This window comes from Phymastichus coffea, unplaced genomic scaffold (assembly GCF_024137745.1).
Source record: "Phymastichus coffea isolate CEN01 unplaced genomic scaffold, Cenicafe_Pcof_1.1 PCOF00002, whole genome shotgun sequence".
In the NCBI taxonomy this organism is placed as follows: Eukaryota; Metazoa; Arthropoda; class Insecta; order Hymenoptera; family Eulophidae; genus Phymastichus; species Phymastichus coffea.
Genome location: NW_026706813.1, coordinates 10,842,773 through 10,867,030, shown reverse-complemented (window position 1 = coordinate 10,867,030; position 24,258 = coordinate 10,842,773). Strand labels below are relative to the sequence as shown.

The 24,258-nt window shown below is 40.3% G+C and overlaps 1 protein-coding gene across 4 annotated transcripts in view; it reads left to right on the top strand.

Moving 5' to 3' along the window:
* Window positions 1-24,258, top strand: part of LOC131663832 (uncharacterized) — an 816,929-nt gene that overhangs the window by 323,065 nt on the left and 469,606 nt on the right. For all 4 annotated transcript variants that reach the window (XM_058934535.1, XM_058934552.1, XM_058934526.1 and 1 more), the window contains 2 exons: window positions 16,391-16,643; window positions 16,710-17,044. In XM_058934535.1, coding sequence (XP_058790518.1) covers window positions 16,391-16,643; window positions 16,710-17,044 — 588 coding nt within the window. The remainder of the gene's footprint in view (window positions 1-16,390; window positions 16,644-16,709; window positions 17,045-24,258) is intronic.

Here is a 24,258-nt window from a genome sequence, read left to right as displayed (position 1 = left end):
ACCCTGAAGTGCTGCCCTTCAATATACGACCGGAACTTTCCAATAGCCCATACCACTGCCAAGCACTCTTTCGCGGAGACCGTATCATTCCTTTCAGCGCTGTTGAGTGATCGGCTGGCGTATTCTATCACACGCTTCTCTCCATCGACATCCTGCGTGAGGACCACTCCGATCCTTCTGTCGCTGGCAGTTTGTAGAATAAACTGACCGCAAGGATCGGGTGGTTGCAGTATTGGGACGGAAGTCATCGTATTTTGCAACCTCGTGAAAGCTCGCTTTTGCTCCTCCTCTTAAGAGAATTGTACATTCTTCTTTGTCAAGCGGTTTATAGGTTCAGCGATCATGGCAAAGTCGAGTATAATACGTCTACACCACGAGGTCATTCCCATGAATCGCTTCATCTGTTTGACAGTCCGGGGTGTTGGATATTCTAATATCGGTCGTATCTTCTCGAGATTAGGTCTTACTCCGTCCTGGTTCACGAGAAATCCCAAGTACCTGACGTCCGTCTTGCAGAAGTGGCTTTTGGCTTTCTAGGCCATTTCTAGTTGCCGCTTATGCTCCTCAAAAGACGAAAAAACCACAAGTACGTCGTCGAGGTAAGCAAAAGCGAATGGATCCATATCCGGGCCTATCACCTTGTCCATCAACCTCTGGAATGTCGTTTCTGCGTATGACAGTTCGAAGGGCATTCTCTTGAATTGAAAGTGCCCTAATCCAGGTACTGTAAACGCTGACATAGGACACGATTCTTCCTTTAGGGGAATCTGATGGTATGCACATCTCAAGTTCAGCGTGGATATGCAATTTGCATCCCTTATCCGTCTTAGGATGTCGTTCATATATGGTAAAGGATAGGCATCAGGTTTGGTAATTACATTTTCCTTTTGGTAATTCACACAAAATCTATACTTCCCATCAGCCTTCTTTACCATGACTACTGGCGTTGACCATCCGCTTGTCGCTGGTTCGATTACAACTTTTTCCAACATATCTTTGACCAGCGCGTGCATTTCCTCTCGCACCCTATCAGAAACTGGGTAGTACTTCTGTTTGATTGGTCGAGCATCTCCAACATCTAATTCATGCTCAACCCCACGGCACAGCCTGAAGCATTACCTCCGTCAGGAATCAATCTTTTAACGAGGTCTTCCATTTCCTCAAGCTGTGTTTCCGTAGCCTCCCACAGTCCTACTGGTGCGAGAAATGCCGTACCATAAATTCCAGCCAGTTCCATTAGTACTTTTACCTGGGTGTCCGTAAGCCATAATTCATCCTGATCGTTCAATAATTCATCATCATTCAAAACTGCGCGGAACTCTCTTATAAAGTTCGCGCCTACGCAGCAGTCGTCTGTGAGCAGTGGTGTAATGGCAATTCGAATTTGCTTTGTGATTCCCTCTACTTTAGCCTTGCATCGCCCGCCCTGGTCACATTCAATCTCAGTCCCATTTCCGATGCCAATCTTAACCCTAATTAACCCATGATCGTGGATGAGTCGCCGGTATTATAGAGTGCTCTAATTTTAAAATCACCTATGTCTACCCGCAACCACCACCTTCGGTAGGGGAACTTTTTGGGTAAAGGGACCCGAACCTTTCAGATCATCGGGTTGCTCAATCCTCACATCAATCGAGTCTTCCCCCTCCTCCAAAACTCGTATGTGGCCACCTGGTCTTTCCAGGATGAACTCTCTCCTATTCTGCCGAGGGCTGGAATGGGGCTCGATCGCCTTCTGCTCCGATGTACCGCTAGGTCCTGGGCTCCCTTGATGCTCTACTAGGACCTGTTTGGATTTCTAGGTCACCGACAACTTGCTCTTTCCCGTCGACGACCCGCAGCGAGTGGTCGAATCTACTGGAGGACCGAAGATGACCTCTTCTCTTCGCTCTCCTTGCCGTTTCCCTTGTTGCAATCTGAGCAGAATTTACGACTAAAACTCAGTTTGCCACAAGCGGAACACTGGAGAGGCTTGGCGAAGTCGATTTTCCGCCTCTGTCCTTCTCGTCGCTCTCCAGAAGACCTGGGAGAAGGAGAATTTTTTCTTCCCCCAGCGATCGGCTTTTACGCTGTTCTGGAGGGCTATCTTGCCTTTCTTTGGCCAATTTGCGCAAAATCCGCTCAATGTCCTCCAGGCGCTCCTTCCTCTTCTTATCAGAAGTGGAAGTTTGCGTAGCCGATACCGTTGCTTGTACGGTAGGCCTACTGGCAGGGTTTTCCATGCCCTGTCCGCGCTGCGAATTTCCCTCCTTCTTCGCCCGCGCCTTCCCTTCGATAGCCACTGCAGCGATTTTGGATTTACTACCAGCCGTTCTTTTGCTCAGCTGGTAGGCGTGCTGATGGAAGATCGTCGAGTTGAGATCCGCGAATACACATGGACAACGACCGCAAGATAAGGTGTTTTGAACTTCGGTCGGCCTCCTGTTAAACTCGCATATCGACGTCAACTTGCTCCGACGCAGCTGAATTTGGATGTTTGGAAGGACGTTTGCATGGAGTAGGTCTAATAACCTCTCCAAGGGCATTGGTGGTTCCAGTCTATTGACAAGAGCCACCAGGTTGGAAACGTAGTCTCGCACTAATTCGTCTTCACCCTGGAATCGATTTTGTGCTTCCTGCAACAGCCTTTGTTGCTGTTGCGTACTTGTGCTGAACCGTTCTCGGGCGTCAGCGACGAATTAGGCATAATTGAGTCAGTAGTACTAATTGTTATCGCACCAGATCCTCGCTTTACGAGGATCTCTGATATGGAACAAAGTACTTCGTCATCAATCAGCCCTGTGCCCACGCGCAGATCTTCCGACCTCGACAGAAACGTATCTATGATCTGTACCCTACTGCCCGCAAACCTCAATTTTCATCCACGGACGATTTTCTCAACATCTCTGGTTGTGGAGAGCCCTGAGGATAATTGAGGACCGGTACAAGACGATCCGCTTCGACTTCTCTGTCGAACAGATGCGGATCTCCCGTACTCGTACTACTTCTCTGGATCCTCTTCACCTCCTCTTCTTTAGAGGACTTCCGGTGGGGTGGCATTTTTACATAATCCTTTAGGATATTTTTTGACAATTCTTTACGTGTTTCGTCAACATTTGAACTCTAATGAGTTGCACCCATTTTGTACGGGCACAGTTTTTCATACTCTGTTATTGTGTGTTTGATTTTTGTTTTATTATATATTCTGTAACGGAGAATTGGCCGGTCCCGCCTGGGTAGCTCGCGACCGCCCACACAAATTATTTATTCCGAGGATTCGGGAAGCAAAAGATGTTCCCACGACTGAATAACGCGTCGAGCAAAACCACGTTAAACGCACAGATTAGGATTCAGGATGAGGAGCGACACAGTAGCAAATAAACACAACAGTGGATTAACACATTAAACCTTCACTCATCAATACTAAGTTTAAAAAACGGCGATCTCACGCCGATAGATTACGAGCGGCAAAATAACAAATCGCGAGTGGGAGGGTGAATCGGTGGCTGGTCAGACTGCCGATTTCCTTTTAAACTTAATTATTACGATTAATGTCCGATAAGAACTTCGCCGTTAATGAAGTCACTGGGGTAGCCGGCAGACTTACAACACTATCCACCCATCAGCTCGCGCTCAAACATGCAAGAGAGTGAGAGAACGTTTTCCAGTCCCTCTGACGATTGGAACACGTTGTCGAATGACGTCACTGCTGCGCTCCTTCCCGATGAGCGTTCCGCTGGTGTTATTAGCCCCGCTCTTCGTTGTCTCGCTCGACCACTCGCTCGCCCTATCAAATATTACTGCTCCAAAATCGTCGTCGATCGTTGTTGTTCTGCTACGATCGCTGTTCCTGCTGTTGGTCACTCGCTCGGTGACGGCAGCAGCGACGATAACCGCTCACGCGTGAATCCACGTACCTCGCCAGCTACCGACACGCACCGATGCCGGATATCCTTCGGGATACGACTGGGCATGACCCAGCCATAACACCCTGTTTCTCGTCCCCGCACCGGGCATGCCTCCGAAAATGAAACGTTGTCAAGGTCGCGAGGACGACTCCGGAAAAACCGTTGAAAATTCGGTTCAATCCGCGGGCGTGACGGTTTCCATTAATGCCCAACAGATATTCTCTCTAAAATTAGTACGGGGATTCGTAACTGGAGCATGTTCTCTCTCTCTCTCTTTCTCTCCTCTTATTTTTTCTGCGCCATCTCAATCGCTCCGTTCATCAGCTCAGCTCGTACGCCGCACCTCGGAAACAAAAGTCAAGATGAGTGTGCGTGCCACATAAACTCCCAGCTTGGCGCAACGTGCGGACATTGGCAAGAAATAATTGGACGAAATCGGCCTAGCCGAGATTTTCCGTTAGAATTCTTTTTCTTGAGCGTGTCATGATGAGCGCACGCGCTGATAAGATGTGCAGATTTTCTTTCCATACTTATCAGTTAATTTGTATGCGCATCAGTATGCGCATTTTTTTTCCTAGGCGGTAAATAATCTCAAAGTCAAACCCTTGATGTTCTGTTTGTAAGCGATTAAACCGCAAATTAGGTTTTTACGATATTTAGAAATGCTCAAGTAGTTTATGATTTATTACGACCATATAAGAAATGTTTAAACTTCTTTGTCGCGAATATTATCGCTTATAGTTCTCAATTACAAGTCTGATATCGTAATTCGCTGCCTTTCAAATATCGAAATGCATATGCGCAAAGCCGATTAGAACCTAATTTGCCCTAACTTAAAATTGTTTCTACCGAAAAATCTGAGGAGTCGTAAATAACAATAAAATCTTACAACAAGTCGGATGCAAATAGAACTGATTCACTACATAAGATTTTTTGTAATTGATGGAATGCTTCGTGATGTTTTTCCACACAAATTTGTATGTTTTGCCTGTCAGTTTTTCTAATGGGCGCGCAATCTTGCGGTAGTTTTTTATAAATTTGTGACACTAATGATTAAATTTAACGCGTTTTAGAAAATTATCTTTTTAATAATTCCCATGAGCCATACGATGGGCCCATGTCCAAGCGTCGTGTCACAAATTATTTAAAAGGGAAGGTAAAGAAGGCTTTTTCGCTCCTCTGAAACGGTGACGATGGGCCTCGTCACGAAGTTAGCATTTTAGGTGTTGAATCGAGAGGAAGAAAATGGCGGGCGCACACAATGATCACTCCCGATATTCTTTAACTATATTTATGCTCAAACGTTTCACAATCAAAATGAGCGGCGACTCGGACTTACGCGTGATCTTCTGTGGCCGCGTGTCTTCGCTCGTGCGGACAGACGCACGGGGGCACGGTACAATAATTGAAAGAATTTCAAAGGAGGGACTCGCCTTTTTGCCGTTTTTGCTGTGTTCGCGGATGGTCACGAGCACCTTACCGACGCGTCGCGCGCTCGCGAATAGAGAGAGAGAGAAAGAGAGAGAGACGACCTGACCTGACGAAGGCTGCTGGCAGGAAATGCTGCTCGTGCTGCAGGCAGATTGGCGGCAGATCCAGATGAAGTCTACTATGCCTTGGGCGTCGCTGGGAATTCTCTCCTGGCTGCAACCTCCTCGGTGTCGTATCGCTTCTTTGTCTCTGTTAAGCTATTCGGGTTTCTAACGTGCGCACGCTTGGCCGTTACAATTGATCCTTCTCCTTCAAGATCTCGGCTCGAACTCTCTGCCCAACCGTTCGCGCGTCGGCTCGAGCAACACCAGCGGCTTCGCTCTCGTGAGCGGATCGTCGCTGGTCGCTCGCGCTCGCTTACTCGTTACGCGCAACGCGGCAACCTCTCTCATTTCTTTTTGCCGCAGCCGCTTTCGCTCCTAATTGGCTCCCAATGATGATGCCCGGCACAGGTATTGGCCCTGAAATAAAGCGGTGCGAGCATCGGTATTAGTTCGTAATTTCCACCACGCTCACCAGAGTAACAGTGAAGGAGCGACCTGCGAGAGAGAGGAAGAGTGAGCCAGACAGGGCCGGTCACTCCAGCCAGGATCCTGTCACAAATTTTCTATAATATGACGCCAGCCGTAGAAAATGTTTCGTCTTTTTATCGCTCGTAGGTATGGAGTAATTTTTTACATCTTCAAGCTTTTTGGGATTGGGCTTGACTATGCCGTTTCTGCCGATGTGATTTCTTCAATATATTTCACTTTCAATATGTTGGGATCAAATTCTTTAAATATTTTCTCCTATTTTGATTCGTTATCAGTATTTTTAAAATGCTTGCAGTATTGTTCTCGTTTACGACAGGTATATTAATATCATCATTGAAGAAGCTTATCACGTTTTTCGGTTGTCTCGTATACTTCTAATATTACTTATGGCACCTTAATTTTTATCCGCCTTTCTGTTGTATATATTATAACGGGATTTTTTTTCAACGCAAAGCCCTATATAATATATAATAGAAAATATATATATATGTGTATATGAATAATGAGTAGGGTGAATTGCAGGCTACGACAGGGCTATTCGAAGCCCGGCCCGGTCGATCAGATATGCCGCTCATAAGGCTTTTCTGCCTATGGGCTCGAAATGGCGTCGTACGAGGGTCGTTTGAAAAGTTCGTGCAAAAATAAAAACTGCTTGATTTTTTTTAATAAATCTTTTTTATTTTTCAACATAGTCTCCTTTTAGGCTTATACACTTCATTCAACGCTGCTCTAGTTTGTTAATCCCTTCCAAATAATAGGATTTGTCCAAGTCTGCAAAATAGGCATTCGTTTCTGCAATCACCTCCTCGTTTAAATAAAATCTTTTCCCCGCCAGCCATTTTTTCATATTAGAGAACAAATAGTGGTCAGACAGAGCAAGGAATAAACAAGGAATCGAAGAGGCAGAGCCAATTTGAATTATGTACCTCACTTATTAACACGCCTATTCATTTTCTTATACATATGTTAATCACCATTAGAATGATAAGACAGAATGATAAGGAAATTAAATATATAAGGGCAAGGGAGCTTAGCTGAGCACTTTTATTCTGGCTATCCTCTCTACTTGTCGTTACTCTCTCCGCTATTGTCCGGATATACCCATCGCTAAATGAGAGAAAACGCGAGACCTCCTAAACTATCCTTGTTGAGGCAAAAAGAGAATTTAAACTCCGCCTATCTATCTTAACCGATTGAATGAAAAAGCCCTTTTCTAAGAACCAAATAATTGACTAAACTTATTTCGTGAGTTTACGTTCCCGCGATGAAGTGACAAGACGAAAATCCCTTCCATATAAGTAATGTAATGACGCTGGAGAACGCGAAGGGGATAGCTAGAATGAAACAGGGGAGAGGGGCAACTATAACGCTCTCTAAAATATTTTCAAAAACTCTAAATGATATACTTTTGAAGAGTAAGATTTATATAAAATGGTAAATAAAAGAAATAGCCATTATTGTTTTAAAATACGATACAGTTCTCAAATCTCTGGGAGAACAATAGGATTCATTCTCTAAAAATGGGCTATATTTTCAATATGCAAAGCTTTTAGGGCCCCGAAAATATTTTTATTTGTAAAGAGTTTATTTATTTACCAGTATGTTCTACCACTTACTCTACAGTACTATTCTTTAAACCTCCGTAGCATTGGTACAAACTTCCTATCGAATATCAAAATGTTAATAAATGGCTGGAAATACATCATCCTGATATTTATTTATACATAAATCATATTAAAAATTAAAAAATATAGTCTGTGCTACAATAAATACACAAAAAACATACGACTGGTTGGAGGAAAGGCAAAAACAAATAGAATCGAGAGGGATAGATACAGTCAAAAGATTTACAGACGATTACGATTTGTATAAAAATTCAACTGAATATTTTCAAATAGCCATGACAAATATTGAATAGAAATATTTTTAACGAAGTGTACTTTACTCAATATAGAAGTAAAAATAATAAATAAACACAAGTAAATAAATAATATACGTAATTATTACAATTACCAGAAAGGATAGGGAGAACGGATACTATAAGAGGTTCTCTCCTAACAGAGATATTTAGGAGAAACATTGCAAGGAGAAAGCAGTCGAGAGATTGCGTTCGTAGTCTATCTCTAACTTTTGAAAATGACTAGGGTAGCATACAAGGACAAGCATGACAAGGGAAGCATGACAAGGGAAGCATGACAAGGATTAACGGGAATTCAAACAAGTATATTTTCTCTTCACGAAGAGAGAGAGAGAATGGTCTCAAACGACTCTGAGTTAGAATAAGAGAGAGCTAGAGAGACCGAGAAGGATAACAGTTAGTGTATGTGTGTTGTTCACACTTTTCCGCTTTGAGGGTGACGCAGCATAATCAAACATTACCACCACTCTCTCTGGACGCCAATAGGTTGGCATACCCCACTGTCTTTCACTCCTTCGCTTTCAAACACTTTGGAGATCCGGAAGTCAAGTTTGCTACGACATCCCTGACGCACACAGCGAGTCGGAACCTTTTTGATCTAAGGCGGCGACCTCCTCGAAATGAGTACCGATCTTTTCACGGTTCGACGCTCAAGGAGAGCGGAACTAAAGGCTTGACCCTCGGTTTGGGCGCGTGCCCCAACGTCTGCTACGTCGGTAGCACGCAGCATAAAAATTTTACGAGATTTGCTTGACCTGGTACCACTACCCCGCAGAGGCCAACCCAAATTGGGATGTCAGAAGAGAGACTCAGCTAGGACAGCGAGAGAAAATTCCTAAGACGATCAACCAGCTAGACCTCCCCTCTTGGGCTTGCGTTCGAAAAACATCCCACCCTGCGTACCTGTATTAAGAGATTTCTCCCACGACTCACAGGTCCATCGCTTCGACGTACCGAGGCACGTCTTCCCATTGGTCATCCCCGCTCACGCTGGTGGGTATCCATCATTCGAAAAAGTTTTGTTACCCGGTTTTCGCCCCAAAATCGGATCTCGCTTTCTAAAGAATGGTTTTTATGACTGGCTGATACTGGGATTTGCTCTTTAGATTTAGTGTTTTTGACTGTTAGGTCAGGCCGGGTCTCGTCTAGCCGACAAGGTGACTTCCCAGGCAGTTTTCAGTATTCATGCCGGTCATGCCACGCATTGAAATCAAAACTCCGACATTAGGTTAAATAGGATAATTCACGTTCAAATTATCGAACTTCAGAGTTTAGTTCTGAAATTTGATGTTCAAAATTATCGTTCGAATTTCAAGCTTTATAAGCTTGTCTAGGTTCAAAAATTAGATTATCGTGCGAGTTTTTGTCCTTTGGTTAGGGACCTTGTAAGAGGCGGCGTCTTTCTACCATAGTTTGTAACTATCTTTATGCGCTTTCTCTTTGTTATAGGTGCTCCTTCCCTGGGCTCTATTACTTTTCTAACAAAGTCTTCAAAGATTTTGTAGATTTTCCTGCTAGATACTAGGGCTGTTTCCAGGCAAGGTCATGTGTGGCCCTCCTCTTCAACGGCCTCTATTAATGGCTTTCTTAGCTCCCTTACATCTTCGCAGTTAAAGAGAATATGACTTTCGCTTTCTATTTCTCCACAACTACACATTTAGTCTTCGCATAATCCTCTTTTGTGGAGGTATGACTTAAAAGCACCATGTCCAGTCATGAACTGTACTGTATAATGATTGGGATTTAGCCGCCTCTTCTTTAATCTGTCCTTGATTACTGGGAAGTAGCAGTACGTTCTCCTGCCATTTGTGGCTGACTGCCATCTCTCCTGCCATACCCTTTCTATTTCATCATTGATGAGTTGTATGGCTTTTGAGATTTTTAGTCTGCCCGATCGAAGTTCCTCCGATTTTATTCGGATGCCGTGCATTTTAATCGATTTCCCTTTCCTGACGCAGTACTTTGCTACTCTCGCGTCAAGCTCGAAAGCTATTGGTCGGGAGGCTGCAAGCACGTGCGCCGCTTCATGAGAGATCGATTTGTAGGCTTTGAGTGTTTTGCAAAGAACTGATCGCTGCAATCTTTCTAACGCAGATTGATGTTTGATGTTGGTCCTTTGCCACCAGCCCGCAGCGGCATATATAACTTTCGATAGTAGCAAGCCATAATATTTCTTTTTCATGGAATTGAATTTTATGCCCCAGTTCGCTTTTGCTATTTTACTTAGCTCGAAATAGGTGTTATTACAGTCTTGAATTACGTTTAGAATATGTTCTCCCAATTGGAAGCCCTTCGAGATCGTGATTCCTAGGTACTTGACTGTTTTGTGCGTTCTAATGTTGTCTTTTCCAATTTTGACTGTAAGGTTCTTATTCTCGCTTAGTTGGCCTTTTAGCCACATTAGTGCTGACTTTTGTACTGCTAATTTCATTTTATCAGACTTGCACCAGTCCGTCATTATATTAATGATTTCTTGGGCTTGTCTTTTCAAATCAATGCGTGTCTTCGCCTTGATGATGGGAAGCACATCGTCTGCGTAGGCTAGTACTTCGTATCCTGCATCCTTGATTGCCCGAAGTGGTTTATCGAAGATGACGTTCTAGCCTACCGGTCCAAATACTGAACCCTGAGGGCACCCCTTCGTCACTGTTTTCAATGTTGCTTGAAAGTGAGTATATCTGCCCACTTCTCGATCACTGAAGTAACTCTGGAGGAGCTTATAGACATTCTTCGGACAATTTCTTTCTTTCAATTGGGAAAGCAGGCTTGGCCACCATAAGGCATCGAATGCTCCTGAGACGTCTAGTGGAATAGCGGCTACGTACTTGGTCGACGGATCAGATTCTGCCTCTTCTACTATTTCATATATTCTTCTAATGGCATCCTCTGTGGATCTATTTGCCTTAAAGCCAAATTGATCCTCTGAAGACTAGTCCGAGCTGTTTAGAATGTTCGATATTCTTTGAATCACAAGCCTCTCGAGTGTCTTCCCAGCTATAGGGAATAGACATACGGGTCTATATGATTTAATCTCGTTCTCGGGTTTTTCAACCCCTTTGAGCAACGTGATTAGCATTCTACTTTTCCATCTTCTGGGGAACACTCCGCATTTTAAGCAGGCGTTGAAAAGTCGCGTCAGTTCGTGATGTAATGGTTTAGCATTTACAAGCATTTCTGACTCTATTTTATCTTTGCCTGGTGATTTCCCTGCCTTGTTCGCTTTAAGGGCCATTTCAACTTCCCTTGTTAGGAAAGGCATTGCGTCGCCGGTTTCTGGAACCTCCCGCATATCTCTGCGAATCTTTGCATGTGCATCGTTTTCGCAGCTTGGGTCGTCATCAGGTATTAGTCCTTCTAATAGAGCCATGCTTGTTTCTTTCCAGTCTTTTGTGACTGAACCATTACGGTTAACCATGCACATCGCTTTTGAGAATCTGACTTTATTGGATGCTCGTTTGTACGGATACGCCCAAGCATTCTTTTCGCTTTCAATAGTGCAGAAATTTCGCTAGCTGTTGCTTTTCGCTCTTTTAAGAGCCGTTGCATATTCGGAATTCATTAGACTCAATTTTCCAAGTAATCTCTGGAAGGCTTTCCTTTGTTTTCTATTCGGTCCTTTCTTGTCTTTCAGAGCGACGATTTTGCGTTGTCCTTGTATCGCTCGTTTCTTACTTCGCAAGTCAGGATTCCACCAGGGTTGAGAGCACGTTCTTCTCATTTTTGATGGAATAGAGTCCTCTGCTGCCCTTATTAGAACCTCTTCCAATTTTGAAACATGTGTTTCAATGTCTTCAGAGGTTCTCTTTCTCGAATTTACAAAGTCTCCCGAATTTCTCCCAATCAGCTTTACTTATATTGAACCTTGGTTCTAATGTTTCTTCGGTTCGTATGAGTTTGGCTGGTTGTGAGGCAAAATCCATTTCGATCGCTATGGGCCTGTGGTCACTGGTAGCCCATTTTTTCACCGCCCAGCTAGCCAAGAGGTTTAACAGATTTGATGTATGTAAAGTTACATCGATGTCCGTCTCACCCCTCGTACTATGGCACGTTGGAAGTTGGCCCCTCCTGTTGGCCACTATTAGCCCGAATTGGTCTATGAATTCTTCAATGACTGTTTCATTCTTGTCCTGTGTATTAGACCAGATCTTTGACTTGGCATTTGCATCCATTCCAACTAAGACTCTTTTGCCTTTCAATTGCTTCAGAGTCTCAGCTAGTTTATCAAGATAGGTCTTCCTGCTGTGGCTGAACTGGCAAAAGACGCTTATGAAATAAATTTCGCCAAAGGCTCGGACTACTTGTGCACAAACACAGTGAGAGTCACATAGATTAGAAATCTTGGTAGCAGTGACCTTGTGCGGGTTATAGAGTATCGCAGCTTGAATCATTTCGCCTTTTTTGGCTCCATGAATGGCTGCCACACTGCCGATACCTGAAATCGCGTTATTCCAGTGATATGGTTCTTGCACCAGTGCCACTTGTATGTCAAGATTTCTGTCTGTCATGATTTCTTCAAGCTCATCGTTAGCTACTTGCCTTTTGTTGAGGTTCAATTGTATGATCCTCAGTTTCGGGCCTAGTTCAGGGTTTTGTTATGCGTTCAAGTTAAACCTCTTAACTGGTGGGCAATCGTCTTTGCTTTCGTCAGAATGGTTTGGTTGCGAAGGAAACTGAGTTGACGCCGGAGTATTAGAGCAGTGCTCTGATTTCTCAACGGTCGCATCCTGCTTACGTTTCCTCGCCTTTCTATACCTATAATGGTTGACCATATCGCTTTCGAGGTATAACGCAATGTCTAGTTATATATTTCCTCCTTTGGGATCGCTGTTGGCGATTCTGGAGTGTGGCTTTCGATTATTAGTTTCAGCGTTAACGTGCGCGTTCAAATTAAGCGAGTGGCGTTCGAGTGCAAGCAGTGAGTATGTTTGTGCGTGTTGACTTGAGCTTCGATTGTTACCTTGTCGAGTTTCCCCATGGTTTTCCATGGCTCTTATACGAGGTGTGATCAAAAAGTAAGGTGAATTTTTATTTTTCTCAAAAAATATTTATTTATTCATCAATTTTTATTTTATCTCCTTCAGGGTAATCCCCCTCGGATATAATGCACTTGTGCCAACGCTTTTTCCAATCCTCAAAGCATTTCAAAAAATCATTTTTTGTGATCTTGTTTAGTTCATCCTTCGATGCCGTCTTTATCTCCTCAATCGTGGCAAAACGCCGTCCTTTCATGGGCCTCTTCAGTTTTGGGAACAAGAAGAAGTCACAGGGGGCCAGATCTGGAGAATACGGTGCCTGTGGCATCGTTACTGTGTTGGTTTTAACCAAAAATTCGCGCACAAGCAACGATGTGTGAGCAGGGGCGTTATCATGGTGCAAAAGCCAATTTTTATTTTTCCACAAATTCGGACGTTTCTGGCGGATTGCTTCGCGCAAATTGCGCATAACTTGCAGGTAATATTCCTTATTTACTGTTCTACCCTGTGGCAAGAACTCATGATGCACCACGCCCCTGCAGTCAAAGAAAACTGTAAGCAAAACCTTTACATTTGATCGAACTTGGCGTGCTTTTTTTGGTCTTGGTGATCCAGAATGCCTCCACTGGGACGATTGAGTCTTAGTCTCGATGTCATAACCGTATACCCATGTTTCGTCACCTGTTATAACCCTGTTGAGTAAATCAGGATCATCGTTGACGTCATTCAGTAGCTCTTGGGCGATGCTCATGCGACGTTTCTTTTGGTCGAAATTGAGCAATTTCGGAACAAACTTCGCTGACACACGTCTCATGTCTAAAACACTCGTCAAAATTGATTGGCACGAACCAAATGAGATGCCAATATCATCAGCAATTTCTCTAATGGTAATTCGACGATTTCCCAACACTATTTTGTTCACTTCTTCAACATTCTCATCAGTTGTTGATGTGCTGGGGCGTCCAGAACGAGGTTCGTCGTCGGTGTCTTCTCGGCCTTCTTGGAAGAGTTTATACCACTTGTAAACATTTTTTTGGCTTAAAGTAGACTCACCGTATGCCACTTTCAGCATTTCAAGTGTTTTGGAACATTTGATTCCATTTTTCACATAAAATTTAATGCAAACTCTTTGATCCATGTTTTTAGACAGCAGCAAATCGTGGAGCACGCAAAACACTTCTAATCTTGATGCCTCTCACAAACAAACCAAACATACTACAAAGCTGAAATTTGGAACGTATGTTCTAGACGAGTGTACCGACATAACCAAATAAAAAAGTCGAAGATCGAACGGACGTAGCCCGCTAAATTTCAAAATTCACCTTACTTTTTGATCACACCTCGTATGTACAATTGATTGAGCTAGTTATTTTCCTAGCTTTCTAACTTTTGTTAGATCATTTAATTATTTTGATTTTATTTATTTGATTTGATTTTATTTGATTTGATTTTATTTGATAATTCTTAAATCTATGATTCTTACTTATTTTTAATTTTTAATTTCTGATTTTTGATTGGTAACTTTTCTTCATCTTATTCTTAATCTTATTCTTAATTAATTTACTGCTTAAATTATAATTAACTGCTTAAAACTAATTTGATTATAATGTAATTTAATACTACTTACGAATGTACCGGCGTGCTTAACTTCACGCTAGGTTTGATATTAATCAAACCTCGTCTTGGTCAGGGTTAGGTGTTTGACGAATTGCAACCAAAGTAGCACTTGAGTGAGCATGTCGGGTTTTCACCTTTTCTATCGTCTTAGCCAGTGTTCACCTTTAGCAGCACTGGATTTGATGGACATTTAGTGCATAGTTTTCGCTTTCAAAGAGAGCTGACAGCCACTAATTTCGCTTTCAATTGTAAAATTGCTTTAGCTATTAGGGCTTGAAAAATTCCTTAGCAGGAAGGATGCTGCCCTCCTGTAGAAATATTTTTCCTAAGGGTTTCGGCATCCGTAGTGCGTTCTAGTCATCGAGAGTTACTCGGACCAATGGACTGTTTTCTCGCATAATGGTGTCGGGCCTTACTCCAGGAGCTCGAGGCAAAGAACTTTGGGTGGCTGCTATAACCACGGCCACGACTCTTTACCCACAGTAGTGGTACCTACCGATTGCCAATTTATTATCTACCCGAATTAAATTCGGATTGCCGGGACCATTGGTCCTCTGCAACTAGCTCCCGGAGCGGATTCCCGTCCTCTAAGAGGGTGCGCGGTACCACAATCCCGAGACATTTCCCCTCAAGTGAATCCCGGATTTTGGCTTTTCTGGGTTCAAGTTGAGCTCTTGGGGTGTGGTAGACTCCGCGTTGAATGTTTGGGCGTTTACAGGCCGCACCTCACCTCGTGTTGTCATGGTCCGTGTTATTTATTTTTGTTTGGCCGGTTGACCTTTTGCCCTAGGGGCAAGCGTTGTATGTTTTGCCTACTATTTCTTTACAGAGACAGCGTTTTCAGCCCCACTACGTGAAGGTACACACATCTGCGCTTGTGATTGCAAGTCTTCGTTCAAATACACATTGCATTTACTTCGGGTCGACTAGCATTAGTTGCATGTCGAGGGCAATCGGTGACGCATTTTGTACTTCAGCATTTGCATTTGCATATGCCCATACAGGAAAGAGAAGTTTACGACATCCTCTCCCAAAACAACGAGTTGTTTGTTTGAGAAGACTCCATTCTCTGTTGAGGAAGACAATTACTGTCCGCCGCTTTAACAAAAGATTTTTGCACAAAGTGACCTGGCCAGCCTCGCGGCTGGCCATATGGTGCTCTATGTGCATCATCTACGTTTTTGCTAAGCGGACCATAATCGAGCTTCCTGAGAGCGTCGTGATTGCAACCGCCCGAAAACGATAACAATGTGCTCCCCTCCTTCGCGCGCGTTCATGCCACCAAGCCATGCTGAACTAGAGAGAGAGAGCATGCCCTTCATTTCCCCGCGGCATGTTCCCAGCCTCACTTAGCCAGAGAGAGAACTCCCCTCTTCCAGCGCACACTCGAGCCCTATATCTATTGCGTAGCTAATATACACGATAAGGACTTTCCAATGCACATGTGACAGCAGTTCTAATGGTAAAGCACTGGCCTGCTGATCCAGAGCACGCGGGTTTGATTCCCCGATCTGTTCCTTCATTTTTTTTAATCACCCCTTTCTCTTCATTTTCAAATTAATATTTAATTCATCTATTATTAATAATCTATAACTATTTAAATACATTTAAAGAATTTAACACAAAAAGTACTAAGGTCACTAGTAGGGACTTTCTTCAACCACCTGGTCCTTACCTGGCCCAGAACGTATATACGTAAATACGTATGTTCTAGGCCACCTTCACAGAGGGAAAGGTGACCTAGAACATACATTGCTATATGACTTCAATTCATGAAGTCATTTATCCTCCTAAGTAAAAATTGAATCTAAGAGTTTCATTCATACAATCTGCATAGATATATACGTCTGTTAAATTATTATACTTACCATTTTCTAACGAATCTAATTCGTTACTATAATTAAGAATAAATTAAATTATAAACAGAGTATAAAATGAAATTTATACACTTTTGCAATTATTTATTCACAGGTTTCAGTGAAACAGCTGAGCATTCTTCTATTGATGATAGCGATGTATTCTAAAAGTTGTAGCACTAGTAATTACCGTAACTCTAACTTATTCAAGAATAAGATTATGAAAAGTCATGATGAATTTGACGTAAAAACCGTGTTACAGCAGTTTAATACATTTAATATATCGCATATGATTGAAGGTGAAAATAATACAGGAATTATTAGAAACTATAAAAATGAGTATAGCACTGAGCAATTTCGATTAAATGGTAAGATTATTATAATATTAAGTTAATTTCTTTAACTATTTTTAACTAATAATGTTTTGAATATAGATAAGAGAAAATTAAACGATCATCACAAGCAACGTTGGGTTGAACTTAAGAATTTGAAAATTCATAATAAGTACACTGGTCAACATACTAGAGATGAAACATTTCAAATATATTCACTCGAAAGATCAAAGAGAGATATATATAATAATTACAAGATTAATCAACATAGTAGCTACGGATCAGGAAATCCAGGATTTGGTGATTTTATTTCTAGCCTTACGGGACAAATAGCCGGCAGTTTTGTAGATCTCTCTTCTAGTGCTTTTAAAAAATCATCCAATTCAATGAATCATCATCAACCTGTAATATTGTACAATCCATCAATTCAGAATGAAGTAGGTAATTTATAGTCTTAATTATCCCTAGGATTTTTATTGTTTCAAATATTATTTTTATCTGCCAATATTCCAAATAATTAATATTTTGAAGTAAGCATTATTTATATCGTACATTTATTTTATAAACAAATTATAGCCATACACTGAATTTTATAATATTTAGAAAATTATGTAAGGTAATGAAACTAGTTAAGACAATCTCCAATGATAGAATAAATGATAAAATAAATTATTTTGTCATTTGTGATTGATACCCGCTGTTTCCAATAATAGTCAGTTCAATTACAAATTTAGTTTTCTATTTTAAAGTTGTTAGCTCCTCCGATATGCTTCTCTTACTTATTAGAGACGATTATTAAAAAACTGCCTAATTTTTGCTCTTTCAATCAGTCTATAAAATACAATAAGTAAATTTTATAAATAATAGTTATAAATTATTGATAAATTAATACATGAAGATACATCTTCCATAACCCACACCTATTGTTGCATATTTATATTGTTTCAAATAGAAGATAACAATATAAATGTTAGCAATATAAAAATGGTATTTTATATATTTTGAACTTTGAAACATTAGGTATTGTATCAAACAAATTCTTCGCCAAACGATTAGGATTTCCAGATATTTTGTTTGTGTATTTTGTAACGGAAGAATTTTAAGGTTTTATTCACCAGCAAAATCTCGCATCACGGCTTATTCCGATTACCTCGTTTCTCCGACAACTGCAACAGTCGTCGGGGATTTCAATCGGACAATGCGAAAAAACTGCTGGCGCCTCTCAACTACGACAAGTTTGAGATTTTGCATTCTCCATATAAAGTGAGAGGGTGTGATCCAAAATGGTGGTGTAACTTCAACAGCTCGCTCTTTATTCTTATTCTTATACAATTCCTGTTCCAGAGCACGGTTGTAACAAAAGGGATTTTAACTGACTTTTTTAGTTTTACTCGGAGCATCACGAGTACAAGTCAGGTCAGTTAAAAATTTTGGATCCACCTAAGAATTGGCGAAAAATCCGTTAACTTTGAAACTCGCTCCGAGATCTGAAACTGCACCATTTTGGCGATCGTAGTTGAAAATAAATGACTGCGTATGAAGGAAGATAGACGGCTTTGGTCACAGTGCAAAAAAGAATTAGCTTCCATGCATCAAGAACTATATCTTGCTAATTATTTAGTGGATTTAGCTCACTTCCACAGCTATAAATTAACATGATTGGCTGAGATTGCGTAGAGGACAATGATTTAAATATAATACATAAGTTCTCGGATAAATACGAAATGGCAACTCTTATTTCCGCCAACAGAGAAATAAAGAACCTTAAATCAAGTACAACATAAGAGATGAGCTCAATCGCTCAAACCACGGTGCTTATCGCCTTTATAATTGTCGATAAGGTATGAGCAAATTCGCTTCATGTAACACGGCGTAAGAGGTTGAAAAGCAAGTAAGTCACTTTTTCACACACACATACACACACACACACACACACACATATTACACGTATCGATTATAGTCGCGAAGTAGATAAGCTATGACAACACTTATTGCGTCATAAAGTGCAATTTTTTTATTCTAGAACCGCCACAGCTTTTCAACGGTGTTTTTTAACCGTCATAGGGTTTTCAATGAAAACTACTATAGATGTTTATAAAAATTTACTTATTACATTGTAACGGAGAATCTCGGCTAGGCCGATTTCATCCGTTTGGCTCTCGACTTCGTGCACCGCACCAAGCTGAGAGTGTGCGCGTGTGGTACACACACTTATGATTGGATCTTTGTTTACGAGGTGCTGAACACGGGCTGAGCTGACGACTGGAGCGATGGAGATGGCGCAGAAGAAGAGAAAGAGAGAGAGAGAGAGAGCAGTAGTATAGCAATGTATGTTCCAGCACACCTGCGGGGGGTCTCCGGTGTGCTGGAATATACGTATGTTCCAGCACACCTGCGGGGGGTCTGTAACCCTTTGACCCCACCGGGCTTAACCCTTTGGCCCCCCTGGCTTAACCCTTTCATGTTAATAATAATTATTATTGCTAACAATTATTATTAACAATATTCGTGGGGGGTCCCTTGGTTTAACCCTTTGATTCCCTGGCTTCTATCCCTTCCATGTTAATTATTATTATTAATGTTAATAATTGTTTATAATTTTTGAGGAAGGTTTCTAGGGCTCCTAGTCCCTAGGGCTCCTAGTCCCTAGGGACCCTATACGTAGTGCTTTCAGTCTAATTAAATTTAAATGTTTTTTTTTTTTAAAGTTATAAATATATATTATTAACAATTTACTTGCTACATTGAGAATGAAACTAATATAGAAAATAGCGACGATTTTTTGAAAAAAATGAAAAGACAGACCGGAGAATCGAACCGGAGTCCTCTGGATTGGCAGGCTAGCGTTCTACCACTAGAGCCAATGCCACATGCACCCCTTAGAGGATGCATATTGTGTATATTAGCTACACATGCATACATTTGGTATAGGGCCCGAGCGTGCGGAGGAGGAGGGGAGCGCATGATGTCTATAGTTCTGGCCTGATGGGGATGCGCTACTATAGTAGTATTAAATGTATGCTCTTTCTCTAGCTCTGACTCAGCGTGATCCATAGTGTGAGGAGGAGGGGAGCGCATGATCAGCTATGCTTACTAACTACCCTATTATCTTAAGTTGATTATGTCTATCATAAATGTAGATCACAGCTGGTTTGAGGGTGATCAAGCTTCTCCACTACTTTCAGAAAGAGAGAGCATCTATGCTTACTACGTTCCCTCTTATCTTATGTTACCTATGACTATCGCAAATGTAGATCATAGACGGTTTAAGGATGGTCAAACAAAACTCATAGCGCGGACGCGTGACCTGCGTTTAATGTGTTTTTTGCGTATGACCATAAAGTCAGCGGGACGTCAAGATTTATAGTTTTTAGAAAGTGACAAACTTTCTAGCCTACTTGGGGTAGGAAAGGGTAGACTAAACGTCCTATCTCACTCCAAGAATGTCTACGTTTGTGTGTAGCGTTACATATATTGTAGAAAATTCGTACCTGATAATAGTGTGAGTGTTCAGTAGGATTTTCGTTGGTCAGTCTTAAAGGAAACTTCGAGCTGTTCACAGTGAACTGCTAATTGTTTATTATTATTTAAACATTAGTAAGTTTTATATTTTTTATAAAGTTTATTTCCAACAACAATGGAAAATATCATCAAAGCGTGTGAGTTTTTAGAAACTGTAAGTATAATTTTAAATAATTTAAAAATAATTAAAATAACTTTTATAATTTTTTAATAAAATTATTATTCAATTTCAGCTTACCACTTACCAGCTTCCTACCATGCAGAACGTGGCAAAAGAGGCGTTATATCGGCTCTTAATTTTAATATTAATTACTGTAAGTATTTTTTTCTCATATATTTATTTATTTATTTATTTATTTATTTATTTATTTATTATTATTTATTTTTAGTTGCAACGATTTGTGGAGGAGAGCAGTCCTCAAGGACTGCAAATCAGAGAAATGAAAGCTACGGTTCAACAAGTAAGTATTATTATAAAATTATAACAATTTATATTTTTCATTAATATTTAATTGTCTTATCTCTTTTCAGTGGATCAAGGAATCTATGGTGGCCAGAATGATGGCGCATCAAGTCGCGTATCAAATTGACAAGATTGTCAATGATCGCGTCAATGCACAGTTAGAGCAACATAAGCGTGCGGACGCTATGAGGAGGCAGCAAGAATCCGCTCGATTGGAGCGGAAACGAAAAGCCGACTTAGCTAAAGCGGAGCAAGACGAACTTGCTGCGAAAGTTAAGCGAAGGCTTTCCAGCATAAACAACATTGCTGCACCATCAACAACAGCCATGGTGAAGCAAGGTAATGGGTCATCTTCGAGGATGTCAACGTCATCTGCGTCGATGACATTATCATCGTCATCAGCAACGTCGAGGTCAACATCACCAGCGACGTCAACAGCAACCTCATCGACAGCAACATCCGCAGGCTGTCAAAGAGGAGATGATACCCAAATCGATAAACCACTCGATTTAACCGCTAATGTAAGTAATTACGTTATAGAAAGAATTAATAAATTTAAATTAAAAATAATAATTAAAAAATTTTTTTACAGTAAAAAACGTTGAGTGTGTTCGACGGAAAGTAATTTTGATTCCGGCTCAACCAACAATGAGGAAGCCGACTCGCCCCTCTAAGGTCGTCGGATCCAAAAAAATTAAACAATAATATTAAAAAGAAAAAAAAAATTGTATTTTTAATTTTATAAAAAAAGTAATAAATTAAACTAAAATAAAAAATTAATAATGTTTTAATTTACTTAGGATTTACCAGTGTCCCTACCCCCGTTAACCTATTCCACCCACCTACCTACTCTCACCCACTCACCCACCAATATTCATCTCCATAGGTTGGTAAGGTAGGATGCTGTAGAAGTTGGTAGGGTATTAGTATGCCATCGATTGTTTTTTTAAATTTTGCAACAATTATGCAAAATTGAAAATTCTGAAATTTTTTTATTATTTTTGACAATTAGCCAATTTTGGAAAAAAAATCGTACGAAAATTTGAAGTACACCATTTTTTAGCTATTACCAAGCCCTATCTGAATCACTTATCAAAAATTTATTTTCGTCAAATATGACGCGCGCACGGGCATTTTTTCCTGGAAGTGACAGTTTTTTTCAACATTTTTTATCTCCGTCAAATTGTAACAATCGAAAAAAATTTTATAGGGGAAAAAATGTTTGTTTTTTCACGTAGAATACTGCAATATTTTTTTTTTCGGTTTTTCGAAAAATTTTTTTTTTCGGTTTAAATTATTTTTCAAGGTAGAAAAAAAAAAGATTTTTTTTTTTATGTAATTTACGATATTTGTTATGTAGTATTATTGAATGGGTGGAAAAAAATTTTTTTTTGTGGTTTCTCATCTTTTTAGCGTACCGACTGTGAGAAAAAAAAATTGAAAAAAACCGAAAAGAAAAATGTTTCGAAAAACCGAAAAAAAAATTATTGCAGTATTCTACGTGAAAAAACAAACATTTTTTCCCCTATAAAATTTTTTTCGATTGTTACAATTTGACGGAGATAAAAAATGTTGAAAAAAACTGTCACTTCTAGGAAAAAATGCCCGTGCGCGCGTCATATTTGACGAAAATAAATTTTTGATGAGTGATTCAGATAGGGCTTGGTAATAGCTAAAAAATGGTGTACTTCAAATTTTCGTACGATTTTTTTTCCAAAATTGGCTAATTGTCAAAAATAATAAAAAAATTTCAGAATTTTCAATTTTGCATAATTGTTGCAAAATTTAAAAAAACAATCGATGGCAACCGTGCGTCATATCATTTGAAAGCTCTCCGAAAGACCTTTCAAACGCACCCATGCGCGTCTCTGTACGTTAATTTCTACCAGAGATATAAAACTTTGAAGTTAGACTGATTTCGCCCGTGGGGGGGTAAAAGTGGCTGACCGGCACTGTATATATATAATTTTATTTTTTTTATTGAAAAGCATTGTGTACATTGATCATATAATGTCTTGTTAATTTTAAACTAATTTTTTAACATCACCACTAATTGGATTATATTGTACAATACGATCATGTAATATTAAGGAGTAGGCTGCAATATCTTCAGGAAAATCGGTCCGAGTTTCAAATTGTAGGCGAACATCGACTGGAGCGCTTTTAATGTTTCATTTTGTTTGGAGCAGTCTATAACTATTAACGGCACTTTATTAATGAAATCCTTTTTATTGAGTAACGGCTCGTTTTCTTTACCATAGTAAGTGTTTTGAAAATTAGTATACACATCGTAGAGAACAGCAAACTGATTTTGATTGATATTTAAATTGAGATTTCCATACGGATAGCATTGTGAATTGAGGAATAGCTTCACATTACTAATATTACAATGATCAAAATTACTAGAATTAACACTTGCTGAACTTTTACGTTTAGTTTGAAAAGCTAAAATAACAAAGCGAGGCTTTTCCAATTGATTGGAAGTCTTAACACTCCAAACATGCTTTGATGTTCGAGGTAATTTTGGATACTCATACATTTCCCAAGTACGATAACTCATAGTAATTGCACGATCTCGTCCAATCTGATTGAGTAATTTGATTTTTTCTTTGTCTGCGACCATCACATATGGCATCAACCATTCAACCTTAGTTAAAGTAATTTTTGATTTTTCTGAAGCATCAGGATTCCTTACTGGAATACTTAAAATAGCATTCAAATCATCTTTTGATCTTGTGAGAATAAGTTCATGCTTGACATTGACTACAATTTTCCGATAATCTTCAGCAAAGCCTAGTAACATACTGAGAGGGATAGTCACATCAAAAAAACCTTGAGCGTTACATATTAAAACTTCATTGTTATCACCATTCCATCCGGCATTTTCAGCGATAGAGTTTTGACATGGATTGAGTGAAAGCCAATTTTTCATGAGGCTCGTTAAGCCTACATTTTTCACTTTATCAATTTCAATAGTATTTATTTCATATCGTATTTCCTCGAACAAATGACAGAGGGCGTTGTTGACTAATAAAGTGTTCTCCACTGGCGTAGTACCGTCCGGCTTGGTCAACCGACCAAAAATATGAATCATACTTCGTGATGGAAGCAGAGATAAATCTTCATGTTGAATTGCTATATGGATTTCATCACTATTATTGAAATATGATAATGAATAAGGCTGATGCTTATGAACTTCATAATGAGCTATAGACTCATCGAAAGCGACACCTGAATGAATGTCTAGAATTCCCTCCATATTGTTGTTGTTGTTTTATACAGCACACTAATATGCATAATATTTTCTTCCACGATTTTCGACGACTTTCAGTCTCAAGCTTTTCAGGAATTGACAGTTCTGAGGTGTGAGCGGTCTGATAGCTCGCTGTTGACTGATTGTTGATTGACATTTTTGTCTCTTAATATAGCCTCGACCGGACTTTATATTGTAAATGATACCCATTACTAAGATATGTTCTTTATATGTACTCGCACTGTGATGACTTCTCCTCCAAAGTTAACTAGGTTTCCGTCTTGATCAACTATACGAATTTGAAAATGATCAATGCTCCTCACAGCGACTGGAAGGTAAATGACTTGAGAGGGAACTTCTATAATCTTATATCCATGTATGACTGCAGGGAAAAATTCATGTATAGTATGTAC